The sequence below is a fragment of the Acipenser ruthenus genome, chromosome 4 (assembly GCF_902713425.1).
Source record: "Acipenser ruthenus chromosome 4, fAciRut3.2 maternal haplotype, whole genome shotgun sequence".
Lineage (NCBI taxonomy): Eukaryota > Metazoa > Chordata > Actinopteri > Acipenseriformes > Acipenseridae > Acipenser > Acipenser ruthenus.
The window spans coordinates 79520755-79535118 of record NC_081192.1 but is presented as its reverse complement, the minus strand read 5'-3'; the positions used below and the strand labels follow the sequence as shown (position 1 = coordinate 79535118).

The window sequence follows — 14364 nt, the reverse complement described above, 5'->3', positions numbered from 1 at the left end:
GGTGAATGGTGTTATCAGGGCTATAGGGGAAGAAGGTGCCTCCATAAACTGCACCTCAGACCCTATTAAAAACTGTTAAAGTTGGGGGTTCATTCCCAGGAATTTCTGGGAAAATCATGTTGCATGGCTTAGCACAGTCTGCAGTGAAATACACCTTTTATTAAGATTTAGAAAATAAACAAAATAGACCACTGGAAAATGTTTGGAGTAAATACTGAAAGCATTTATTACCAGTTCATTAGTAAAAAATAACATTTATCTTTATTGTAGACACACGATAATAAAAGAGGCAAGTGTTTTTTTTTTTTTTTTTCTTCTTTCTCAATGGCACATACAGAACAAAATGCAGACAGACGCTAACATGGACACATCCAGAGTGGAGACATGTGCCCTTATTCTGACCCAATCTGTGATACACTGCAGTAGATGACTCCCCGAGGTGAAATAACAGTGCGGTAACACAGAAGAGGGACACCTCTCCTCATTAGTCACTTTTCAGAACATGGCTTGTTTCTTATCTTCCACAGGATAGCATTTTCTGAATCTTAAAACATGTTCGGCTTATGTTTAAATGTAGACTAACCTTGAAGCATATCATTTAAAATGGCCAACCCCCATCCCTTTTTACACCCTAAAAAAAATAGGTATTTTTATTTTTAAATACCACCTTCTTAAAAATTTATGGATTGTGTCTGTCATCACAGTCTATATTTCCTTGTTATTTGCTGAGAAGGCAGAGTATAATTTTTTAGCATGAATACAAAATAATCTGATGCATATACTTATAAAGTGCAAATGTCAATGGTTACAACAAAAGCTTATTTCCTTTAGCCCTGCAGATTCCGCGTCTTCCTTTATGCTGAGGTTATGCATACAGAAACACAATTCCCCCATCCTGTGCTTCCCTCCTTTCCTTCCCCACAGAGTAACCGGAGAGGAAGAGGGTGGATTGTCCCAGGAAGAGATGCACAAAGTCCAAGCAGAGTTGCTAGAAGATCACCTCATTGTTTTTTTTTTCCGTTTCCTCAGTTTTTTTTGGTTTTGTTTGGCCCTCTGGCGTTTGTCAGCTTTGTTTCCTACTTGCCATCGCTCACAGAACAGTCCTCTGGGATCTTCTCCTCCGAACTGCTTTTCTCAGACAGCTTGTCCATCTGCTCCATCTCGTTGAAGCGCTCGGCTACACACTGGGCAGTCAGGCGGGCCTCGGGGTCGTGATCCCAGCACTCATCGATGATGGCACACACCAGCTGCAAGCCCTGCAGTGGAGAATATCAAACAGCTTGTTAAAGTGGTTGTAGCTAAAAAATTAGTTCCATATATATATATATATATATATATATATATATATATATAAAACCTGTTGTGCACTTTTATTTGTTACATACATGTTTGCTATAGCATGTGTTTCTTTCAAAACTGCACATTTGAAACCTGCATATAGTTGATGGAAGTGCACTGCACTGGAGAATGTCAAATGACTTGTTGTTATTAATAGATTTTAAAATCAAATATCTTTCATATTGTTATTCATTCAGGATCATAGAGGAGAGCAATCTATTTCATTTTGCTTCAGGAAATATCCAACCAATCACAATTTAGCATTTGTCAAAACCCCAGTACAGATGTTACCTCAGGCAGAACCCAAACTGCACAAGATGACATCTGTTACACCTGCAAATCAAGTGCTTACCACCACTCGTGTGCAAAAGGGTCCCTGAGTGATTGTCTCCATGAAATCTTGGACACTTGGTATTGATGGATTGAGTCTGCTTACCTGGTGATTAAGCCAGCTGCTGGGGATCTCGGGACGCCCTCTGTCTCTCAGGACATTGTCCTTCATACTTTCTATGCAGGGGTGCTCTCGTACTTTAGTGCCGAACGGAGGCTCATAGTCTTTCACATCTGTTAATAAGAAATAACATTTAGGATGTGTAATGATAAGCCTGCCATTACAGGCAACTACACATAATGTACAAAGAAAGGCAGAATAAAAAAGGACATTTCTAATTCAGAACAATTAAGGTGTTTTTTGAATAGATTTTTAAAAATTCAAATAAAATCCAACTCTATATTAAATCATAGTTATGCTTATTAATAACTTTGGCATTACTTTTGATGTTTCCTCCAACAAGATAATTAGTTTTTGTTGTAATACACTTTGAATTAGAGGTACAAATACTATACTTATATCATGGTAGTTATGTATACAGTACTTAATTTCCAGATTCAGGTAAATCCATTCAGTACCCATATTTAAAATATCTATAATTTTGTAACACGAAGTAAACAAACCGCTCTTTAACAGTTGCAAGCAACTGCAACTGAAATAATTAATTTCAATCATGTATAGCAGCCGACAGACTCCGACTGAGCAAGCTGTGGCTTCAGAAGATGGCTTTTTTACTAAAAGTAGAGCATGCCAGCAACTGTGGGACCCAGCAACAATATATAATTTCCTTTTTTTATTTTTACAACCACATTTCCTCTAACTGATAATCTTAAGCATTTTCAAGCATATTAAAACTACGAGAGAAATCTGAGCTGTGACAAAGCTGACGACAGAACAAAAATACTACATATAAAAGAAGATAATTAGCATAAGCGGAAAATTGTGACCCAACGGGCAAACCTCTAGTTATTTCTGGGTTGGAAGTATTAGAGTAGGCACTGTCCTCATGTAAAGAATGTTGCAGTTTCTCTGGGAACAGATGCACAATTCATTTTAGTTTGAGACTGACAGTATAGGTTCTCATAATCAAAGGGTAGATTAACTGTTTAGGTCGGTGGCTTGCTGTGAGTTTTATTTAAAGGAGAAGCTTCATGAGCCATCCAGTCTGAACCTACAACTTCCATGAATTGGAGACAGACTTAGGACAGAGTATTGGAGAAACTTCTTTATACAAATAGTGGTGAGGCTATGGAATGGTTCTTGATATTGATTCAATTGGATCTTTTTTGAGTAACTGGATTACTATACTTTATTTTTGTTCTTATGAATAAGTATACACAAGAAGATGTTGGCAGAATAGCAGAACCATGCCCATTGAGTATGTCTGTCTACTTGAACCCCCTCCCCCCCCTCCCCCCCAATGTCTCCACCCCCTCTGCTCACTGTGAGCCTGGAAAAACAAAGCCAACCGCTTCCGAGACCCAAGACTCTTCACTGCACCTCGGCCAGAGCCCAGTGAAAATAATCTGTTATCTGTTTTCGGCTTTGCTCCCAGATGCTTTTGGTTTTCCGAGAGAAAGCTGTCAAAAGAATTACACTTGTTTTGCACTATGTATTTGGCGTCACACAGATTGTTAAAGCTTTGATTGACAAACAGCTTTCATGCCAGGGCTCACATCTGAAGCGCAGCTGTCGAGAGCACTCAGTCAGTGAACTCTGAAACAGACTGGTGGTTAGGACAGTGAGAAGTTTTGCTGAAAGCCGGCAAGCCCGTTTCTAATTCGGGATGCCCTAAATTATATGGGATATGATTCACTGGTGGCGGAACCGCAGGGGCTAGGCGGAGGGGGCGGGGTGAAAACCCCAAATCTCTCTTTAAGGCATGTAACAGGTATATCTGTAGATGTTAAAAGTATCCAGCCTGTTGACTGTTACAGGGGAGTGAAATCGTTGTAAAAGGCATCTACAGCTCACACCCTGCTACATATACATACAGTTACCACAATGCAACCTTTTCAGCAAATGTCTGTAACCTACGAATGCAGCAGCAGCGGTAGAGACCTACCTATTGCATTAAGGATTTTGTTTTAAACCGGGTATGGTACTTTGCTTTCAATGCCTAAAAAATTTAAATAGTTTATCAGCGACTAGCTGTGGAGAAGGCGAATTAGATTTGCAAACAAATGCAAATACATTGTGCTTATATCATTGTAAAAACTACATTTCAGTCAGCCCATGTATTCAATATTACCCCAAAAGTGCACAAAATAACTTAATTTAGAAAGCAACAGTGTAGTCTTTGCTAGCAAAGCAGCCAGAAATCACACTCACCACTACACTGATGAGTGATCCTTACTGATGTGCCTCCCACTTTTGCAAAGGGCGGTTCAACAGCGAGCCAGAGTACACTGCTGCTTTTTAACACTAAATCCACCATGGGGGTCAATTTGACCCATTTTGGAATAAAATGTTACTCTTCCGTTGTAAATCTTATGTGTATGTCTGTTTTGACTTTTCCTAAATATATGAATTAAATATCATGACAGCGTCTGACAGCGTTTTAAAGTTATAAACAGTTCTACCTAGAACTGCCATGTGGATCAATTTGACCCAGGCATTACAATACATTTTTTTTTAAATCTTTTTTTTTCTAAATACAGCAAACAAGATACTCCCCCTCCTCAAGCCTTTCTTTGTTTGTAGACTGACTACGAGACTGCTATAAGAAGAACATAAGAACATAAGAAAGTGTACAAACGAGAGGAGGCCATTCGGCCCATCTACACGTAACGCATTTCTCTCAGAATTGTGGGATTGTGGGAGGGGCTTTCGAACTGAGAGCGGTGTGTTTTGAATAGTGCAGGTCTGTTTTTTACAGTCTTGGTCTTACTATTTTTACACGATTAATTTATTTTAAAAACTTTATCTACAGCCTTTTATATTTTGTTTTGTATATTTATTTATTTATTTATTTATTTATTTATTTATTGGCCTTGCCCATCGGGAGGCTAAGTTAGTGTGTGTAGTCCCGAGATGGGCTTGCACTCTGGCGGGATGGAGGGACTAACATGGAGATAAGGGTTCAGGTGTGTGCCTGACAGTGGAGTCTCCATGGAGGATGTTCTATTATTGGTCAGTAGGATCATTGGTTTTAATAACATTAAATCTGCTTCACGTATGAATAAGGCCATTGTTGTGCTTTTAAGTCAAAAAACCTTTTGTAAATAAGATTGTTTTCTGTCAATGGTGCTTTTATTGCTGCTTTACCTCTTTCAACTCCTCTAAGGAAAGTGGTTTTATCAAATGTTCCCCCTTTTATTCCGAATGTAGTGATCGAAAGAGAATTGGCAAGATACGGTAAAATAAAAGATGATTCCGTTAGGCTGTAAGAATCCCGAGGTGAAACATGTGTTGTCTTTTCATAGACAAGTCTTTGTATTGCTGCATAACCTCGGACACATTGAAATGCTTTCATTAAGGCGAGGAGGGGCACATGAAGAAAGCCTGCCCTAAGCTCAGATCGGTGGCTGTGGCGGAGGGCAGCCCCGAAGGGCCGGGGGCCAGTCAGGCTGAGGGTGTTCGGGGAGCACAGGTTTTTGTCTCTGAGTTTAGAGGAGTTTGACAGGAAAAAGAGGTTTTGTTTGAAAAAGTTTGTAAGCACTGCTTGAAAAATGGTTGAGCAATCAGAAGGTTTTTAATGGATCAATTCCATTTTAAAGCTTTTACCCTTGTTTATTGTATTTATTTATTGTCATTTTATCTTTCTTCCTCCATGGATAAGTTTCTATTGAGTTCTTTAAATGGTTGCCATCATGATTTTAAGACAGCCCAATTATTTAATTTTATTTTATTGCAGGAAACCTACTCTGACAGCAGTAATGAAGTGCACGGGCTATCAGAGTGGAAGGGGAAGGCGATTTTAAGTCACGGCTCTAATGTTAGTGCAGGGCTGGCAGTTTTATTCTTTCCGGGGCTGGGAGTAGGCGTGGTGTCTGTAGAGGAGGTTGTACAAGGGAGGTTTTTAAAATTTGAATTAAAATGAAATACTGTTTTTATTGATCTTTTTATCTATGCTCCTAATTTGGGCAAAGAATGAAGGATTTTATTTTTTAAAAAGCTCAGCCAGATTTTAGAGAAGTGCGATCCAGAGCATTTTATTTTGGTGGGAGGGGATTTTAACTGTACGCTGGATTTTAATCAAGACAGCAATCATGATGAACCCTGTTCCTAAATCTACGAGAGAGCTGGCTGGCGTGCTGACAAAATTTGTCTATAATGGTAATAATGGTCAATTCTCTGGAGCACGATTAGAGCATGGTTTTATACCCGAAAGCACCACCTTAATGGAATTATTAGTAGCAGTATTCATCCCACATCTCTATCCAATCATCACCTCATCACAGTTGTTTTGTGTTTACCCACTGAACAGTACTCCAAATCCTATTGGCACTTTAACATTAAATTATTACAAGACACACATTTTAAAGAAATCTTCAAACTATTTTGGAATAACTGGAGAAAAGAAAAGGGACGCTATTCTAATTTGAGACAGTGGTGGGATGTGGGGAAAATTCAACAGAATGCCACTAGTGAGTTGAATGCAGTGGCCAGCCAGCTAGGGAATGAGATTTTAGAGATTGAGAGAGAGCTGGGCACTCAGAGCACAGAGAGGGCTTATGACAGCCTGCTAGACAGGAAACAGCGCCTGGCAGCCTGCTGGAGGAGAAGGTCAAGGGGTCCCTGGTAAGAGCAAGATTTGTGGAATTAAGAGACATGGACGCCCCCACAACCTTCTTCTCGAGCTTGGAGAAGAAAGAAGCTGAAAGAAAACAAATGCTTACACTGAGGCTGCCCAGGGGAGAGAGGTCTCCAGCCCTGCGGAGCTTTGTCAGGCCACAGTATAACACACTTTTTAACCCTTTGCGGTCCTATGTCGGACGTGGTCCGACATTGCAATTTTCCCTTTCCGGTCCAATGTCAACATCATCAAAAAGACGTAAAAAACAGGTCTCTAGTAGTTTTTTCTCTGGAAAAAGCTGAGAAAACCATTCAATGGCCGAGTGAGACCGATAGGAGCCGAGAGAAGCCGAAAAAAAAAATGGGCGTATCTCATGAATACAGATAGCCCCGACACCACATAGATTACACGGGCATAAACAAACAAGATAGCTGCTTCTGCATCCAGCGCTCAGAGAATATCACAGACATTTGCAGAGCTTTTTTTAGATGTTATAGTAATAAAATAATGACTTGGATCGGATTATTGAGGAGTTTGGAGATAAAACGAGTGATCAGGAGATGACTTATCGGTATGTACTATTATTAAGACGTATGTGAAAAATATAGCAAACAAGGGGTGGGGCGGGACTGGAGATGCAGTACTGAGTGTCCTGTTGATATGCAGTGCCTTTTAAACCTGTTTTACTGTGAAAAAAATACTTTTAAACAGCGCGTCTCAAATAAACTGCGTGTGTGAAAATAAATTGGACCTGATGCGCCTGAGACGCGCTGAATAAACGAACCGCAAAGGGTTAAGGCATAAGGCATTTATTTCAAAAGAATCAACATTCTGTGCTCTTCCTCAGACAAGAGGAGGCCTGCCACATGACCGCAAGATGCACTGCTATCAAAACATGAGTGTGGGAAGGTTATTACTTCATATCAAAACACACAACTTCTACCAAGAAACAATACTTCCCTTTGTGGAGATGTTTCAGAACTGAATTTGCTTCTTTTAGTGGAGTTCACACTAGTGTTTGTTTGCAATAGCTAGCTAGCTAGATAGCTTTTTAAAATAGATATTTATATAAATATTTCATAAACTAATTTCTGGGTTTCTGAATTTAGTGATTAGTGATTGATATTGTTTTACAAAATGTGGCAAATACTGTAATTGCAATGTGTGTGGTCACTTTATTAGGAAAGTGTGTTGTTAGGAGGCCACACCCTAAGATTACTGTGCTTATCAAATAATACTTTTAAGATATCACATTCCCCTGCAGCCCTCATCTTCTCACATATGTTACCAGTAGCATCTGACCACATGCAAACCATGGACAGTGGCTGGAGTTAAAACACAAAAACACAAGTAAATATATGAATGAAAGGAGGTCATTTAACCCACCAGTGCTGGTCTGGTTCCCAGTTGCTGACTGATCTCAAAACTTTGTCACATTCTTTAAATATGCATGACAAACTGGTTTCCAAGTTGCAATCTGGGTAACACGACTACAGGTGCTACAGTATGACTATAGTCAGGTACTCACTATGATGCCCCCTTCAAACTCTGATACATCTTTGCTTCTGCTTATTTTATTGGCTTATACTGTAACTAACAGAAGACTGCTGTAGGCCTATTACACTGGCCTTATATACTCTACAGTGGCTCAAATGGCAACTCACGTCTCCTTGCCTAACTCTACCTCTCCTAACAAGTTCAAACCCTTGCTCAGCAAACACTTAATACCTGTCTATGTACACCCTGTAAATATCAATGGGTGCCTTGTTTAAAACCAGTCCAAATGCCTGGTCACGTCAAACCTCTAAGTATAGTACCTCCAGGACCAGACAGGAGAAGTGGTTCTAACACTGAGGGCTGTGTGAGCCCACAGATGGAGGAAGGGTATTGAAATTCCTAGCTTGTGGTTGTCTTGAGTAGGTACAGTCTGAAAACATGGCTAAATGCTCTCTCTTATTGTAAATAAATTTGATGGGCAGCTTTTAATTTTTTTTTTAACCTATCCAGTCTGAATGGGGGCTCAAATGTGTATTGCTGTGGAGCTATTTCATGAATCCTGCAGAAAAAAAGGAAACTAAGCTGCCAAAATCTGAAGGGTTGATACAGTACCGCACACTCAAAACAGCAGCTTGCCGAGAGATATCTCTCAGTTAACAGCTAGAAGTATTGTAAACTAAACAGGGGTGTTTTTGTGAACAAAAGCAAAACATTTCTGGGGCCAGGGTGTAAGGGGAATGTCACCTCTGATAGAATGGTTTGTAAGTACAATTGATATGTGGGAAAAAGCAGTGGTTATATGTATATAGAAGTACAGCATTTATCATTAACGATTTCTGAAATATGGCAAGTAGTTAAAACGGGTAATTTCTTAAAATAAGATAATGGCCTTTATGGAACTTCAAATCAACAGAATAATAGAATGTTGATGTGTACCAAATGCAAAGACATAGGGCCATACTAAAATAGTTGTGTCTCTATCAGGCAGACACCTGAAAAGTCACATGACCTTAATATGGCAACCGTATTGGGTCAGATGCTAATGTCAAGGTCACTGACACATTTATCTTGTGTAACCAGTGACCACACAAACTGAAAAAAGCAGGCTTGTTTATCTCAAACAGTCTCTGTACCTCAAATATGAGGCTTTGACAGTGTGCTATCAGCTGTTTTGCAAAATTGCTGCCAGAAAGGGTTACTATTTGGTGGCCTCATCATCCAGAACCACATGACCACAAGCTATATTGACAGCTATGATGGAAATGATGGAAATGTTTCTTGGTTGGTGTTTTTTTGTTTTACGTCAAAGGAAATAACTTATTATTTATTTAACTTCAGCCCAACTACCATCTTTTCACACTTTGGTGTACTCAATACAGTTACATACAGATTCTCATCACAAATGGTTCACATCTAATTAACAAAGTAAAGGTCCAAATCAAGAACACCTGTCATGACACAGATGATGGCATTAGTCTTGTAACCTACCTCCATGGGCACTGCAGCGCGAGGTCATTTCCCAAAGAACCAGGGCCATGGAGTAGACATCAGTCTGCTTAAACGACTCAGTGTTTTCTAAATTCATTCTGGATTCCAGAATTTCAGGGGCCATGTATCTGGCTGTGCCAACCTGCCACACAAACAGAAGAAGAACTTGTTAGTGTTTCCACTTTCTTTTTAAAGACCATCTGTGACAGAGACAGAAGGATTCTTGGTGATAAATCTCCCTCCTGACCTTTGAGGGCGCTGTGTAAAGGGAACAGAGTGCCCTGGACTGGATGGCCAGACAACTGATTCACAGGGTTAGGCGGAAGTCGGCCATCAAGAAAGGGGGCGGAGCTACAGTACACTAAATCATCGACCCGGAAGGGAAACGATGTCGCAGCCGCGGATTGGAGGAGCGGATGCAATCATTAACCAAGGGGGCGTGATTGACGGTACATAAGGGAACATAGTGAGGTGATCTGTTCCTTTGTTATGGTTAACACTAACCCGGAAGGAGAACTGTATTGTGTATCTTGAGAGTTTTGTTTGTTTTTGTCGTGTCTAATTATACTTATTTGTTGTTATTAGATGGCTAACACGATCCGAAGCTGTCGCTACAGGCCAGCACAAAACCCGGACAAAACTGCACTTGTTTCACGATAACTTGTATTTGCACCAAGAGCACTACAGCACTTTGGACTGGTGACCGTATATTGTATATTTGTATATTGTGGTTGTATTAACACTAGAAACCCTGCGGCAGTCATTTTGGTGGTTTTTGGTTTTAAAATGTAATTTTCTCCAGTCGTGTAATATGGGGCTGCGCGTTCATGTACCTCTCTGTCCGTATGTATTAAATATTCTCACAAAGCATGAAACGCGGAAGTGCAGAAATAAAGGAGATATATTACATTATACCTAAAAGCCCCGGGAGCAGTCACATTGACGGCCATACAGAAAACAATTGTATTGTGATTATACAAAACGGTATTCTACTTTATTATTTTTATTTACCAGTCCGCAATGTGTTTAGCTGTAATTAGATTAGTCTCTACTCTCTGCCAGAGTGAATGACTGATAGTCTATTGTTTTTCAATCAGCCTTTTCATAGGCTGGCGCCTGCTTGCCAGCTGTGCTGTTTTGGTCAGTCAATTAGCATCGGGACTAGTGATAATAAATACCAGAGACCGTGGAGTTTTACAATGCAAGAAAATATGGAGTTGATGTTTTGGATCAGATGGCACAGAAGTATTCCGTGAAAGCTGGCTCCTGACGGTGGTCTTTTCAGATGTTTTACAATGTACTGGACCTAGCAGCCATCAACTCCTGGGCACTTTACAAAGAATGCATGGAGAAGAACTTACCAAGGAGAGAATATATTTTACAGTTATCACAGGAACTTTGCAAGAACCATTTGGAACAGAAGGAGACTGTTAAGCGTGTACCCACAGCTGAAGCTGGCAACCCTGCTGAGAGCCGCAAGAGATGCCAATGCCAGGTTGGCAAGTGCAATAAAAATAAAACTTCGGACAGCTGTGCCCTGTGCAGAAAGGCGACGTGGAGAAGCACATTATCTGTATTGATTGTGAACAGCCTTAGACTCATGGTAAAGGAATAACATTTTGTCGAAAAAAAAGAAAAATATTTTTTTTATAACTTCTTGTGCTGTGCACTTCTGTAAAATGTTTTTTTCTAAGTTTATTTATCTACGTTGTTCAGTTGCTTTTGCTCATCTGATAAAAAAACGATTACTGTTGAAAAGTTAAAAATCTATTGCTATCGTTTCAGTTTTATAAATAGGTATGTTGCAAACTGATGTCTGTTCAGATGTTTATTTATTTACATGTTGTTGTTTTGATTTGTAAAATGTTATATATATATATATATATATATATATATATATATATATATATATATATATATATATATATATATATATATAACATGCTTCGGTCGGTCAGATGTTTATGTGACGTACTCAATAAAAAAAAACAAAAGCTAATTACATTTGACTGTTTCTCCTTTCGTTATACTATTTACAGTGTTTTGAATACAGCCGTCAGAAAGACTGCTGCGGGATTATTTACATTATCATATTTGTTTATGTATCCAACAATCCTCGCTCATCAATAAACCAGGGAACTGCACCCAAAGCAATTTCACAACCCATGCCTTCATATGCCTGTGTACTTCAGTGTTAATGCACATCAATCTAACACTAAGATGAAAGTTCATTGGTGGGGTTATGTAATTACTTTGTGATCAAACCCTGTAGTTGATTAATGACCTGTGGACCAAAAAAACAAAGAGATTACATAATACATTAATAATACATAATACATAGTATATCATTTTCTTTATTATCCTGGTTTAAGAAAATATCCTTGTACTGTGGTTACATATATATGTGAAACATGCCATTAGTTACCTTGGTGTCAGCATAATACCTACCAAACTGTAAAACATACCTTTAAATGCACATTTTACAGAAAGCAAAATATAAAATAAAATAAAAAGTTGTGAACTGTGTGTTTTCCAAGTGGGTACAACTGTCTATGTGTGATTAGCAGCTTGATCACAGAACCGTGGGCTGGCTTTGCTCAAGCACCTTTTCAAATAACAAATAAGTAGTGTCTGACGATGCAGACTTAGTGATGTCATGAGGTCTGAGTCAGCTTGTAAAGCAAAAGCAGTTTCACAGCACCTGATTTCAATCAGAAGAAAGAAGGGACCATCCCAACCAACAGAGCGCTTTCAGCGGTGACAGTGTTGTGTGAATGTGTGTGGGAGTAAAAGATCCTCCATGAGATACTGTGTTATACTTTAGTAAGTGAAAACAGCAATACCACCCTTTATAAACCTGTGCCATGGTATATAAGGTAATGTTGCAATTTCTCACACAAATCTAAGTTTTCATAATATAACAGGCACCCTTGTACTAATTTGTGTGTGTTATATATGGGTCATGTATATTTACAATACTCTCTGGTATACCAGCTGTAATTAGAGCTAAGACATATTTGTATAAGGCCACATGGGTGTTTTAAACGTTAGGTTATTATCATAACCCTGGTTTCCTGAAATAGGGATATTAACCATTACAAAATGGGTGTTCCCCTTTAAGACACCCAAACTGAAAACTCTATACCAAAGACACTCGTCAGAGGAGGGTGATGTAAGGCTGCTCTACCCTTGCAAATAAAAAGAAAAGGACCGCTGTCAGCCGCGGATCACGGCAAAGAAATAATAATAATAAAATAACCGTGTATTCTCAGTCTCTTACTTGCTCTCCACTTCACAGCGCTGTTTCAAAATGATTATGCCAGAGAATACGTTCTTGTGTGAGTATATATTTATATTAAACATGTTCCTTCATATAAAGCTACAGATTTTTTATTTTCTTTTTTCAAAATAGGCAGTGTTAATCACAGGTATGTCAAACTGTATAACAGAGCAAGTGTAGTAATAAAATAGGTCTTTAAAAAAATAGTCGTTAGTTTAGACTTGACTGTAGAAAGCGTTCAATAACTCCTAGTTATCGACAGCATTTTGCTGTCGTTCACTCTTATGAATAGCAGGTTGACGCTCAGGACCGATGAAAACTTGATGCTAATGAGTAATCGTTAACCTTTCTCTCAATTCATTAAAAACATGCCTTTGTAGACGAAAATCGTTGGGGCTTAACGACGCATCTGAATTATCTCTTATGAATCGCAACTGCAGTTAAATAGGCAGCTGTGGACGAAATCCATTTATGTACTCCTGTTTTCTCATTTCGACAGGCTTTAACCCTTTATGAATAGACCCCAAAATCCTTCACTGGTGGCCTAAGCCACCGGGTGCCTTTAAAAAATTGCCCCGCCAGGAAATGAGCTCCTGTGGAGACTGAATCAGTTTGTATATGGCACACTGAAATGGCTGACAAATAGACCTTTAGAGTAGAGGGAGATTTCCCCTCATCAAAAAGGTCCTGTAAAAATTGCAGTATAACTGCCAAAGGGCATGTAGTGGGTTTGAACCCACGAGCCAGACACCATGTCTGAAACACACCCCACTTGTAACCATACTGGGAACGGGGAGAGGCTGCCTGGAGTTTTGTAGGGTGTTAATCACTCTGTTTGATAACCCCAGACGGCTCAAATGCAGCCGTTCAGGGGCCAAACCAGAGCTGTAGGCTCGATGGGTTGGGGTGCCACAGGGTACCCTGCGCCTGATTGGGCAGGTCGCGGTGCATGGGCAGCTCCCATGGCTGGCTGCTCAGGAGCTGCATCAGAGGGGAAAACCAAACTCCTGGGCCAGAATGGAGCTATTAAGAGCACTCTGGCCCGGTCCTGTCTGACCTTCTCCAAATACAGTGGTAGCAGCACCAGTGGTTGGAAACGCATACAGTAGACACGCTGGCCACGGGTATGCCAGTGCTTCTATCCCTAGAGGTCCTCCTTCTCCTTTTATGGAGAACCACAGAGGACAATGTGTCGACTCCTGAGGCAAAAAGGTCTACCGCTCTCCCGAATCGCTCCCAAATGAGGCTCATGACCTCTGGATGAAGTCTCCACTCCATGCTGCTGGGGACGCCCCTCAAGAGGAGATCCGCAAGGCGCAGTTGGTCACTCCCGGCAGGTGAACTGCCCAAAGTGAGGGGAGGTTCACACCCTGTATGCCTCGGCCATTCCACACTCCGCCCCAACCCATTCTTGCTGGGGGGGTCTACTATGCAAATGGCCCATTTTTGCAGCAGAGCTACTATCTCCTGAGCCACCTGAGCGGCGTCTTGCGGGTCTGTGACAGTTGGAGGGGGTGGTGTTGGAACTGGAGAGAGTAACCAGTTTGCACTCTATTGAGCACCCAGGGATCTGTGGTGCACTGTTTCCAGTAGTCCAAATGGCTTCTGGAAAATGAGCTCTGGGCTTGTGGCAGCAATGTTCTAGGGCTGCTGCTTTGCCTGAGGTGCAGCCTGTGCTAGTTGCCTAGGCAA

At 40.3% G+C, this 14364-nt stretch overlaps 1 protein-coding gene across 1 annotated transcript in view; it reads right to left on the bottom strand.

The window, feature by feature from the left end:
* Nucleotides 1–201: 201 nt before the first annotated feature.
* Nucleotides 202–14364, bottom strand: part of LOC117400383 (TGF-beta receptor type-2-like) — a 43565-nt gene continuing 29402 nt past the window's right edge. Inside the window, exons 5-7 of the mRNA XM_034000259.3 lie at nucleotides 9393–9534; nucleotides 1775–1902; nucleotides 202–1256 (exon numbers count right to left, since the gene is read on the bottom strand). Coding sequence (XP_033856150.1) covers nucleotides 1077–1256; nucleotides 1775–1902; nucleotides 9393–9534 — 450 coding nt within the window. The 3' untranslated portion in view covers nucleotides 202–1076. The remainder of the gene's footprint in view (nucleotides 1257–1774; nucleotides 1903–9392; nucleotides 9535–14364) is intronic.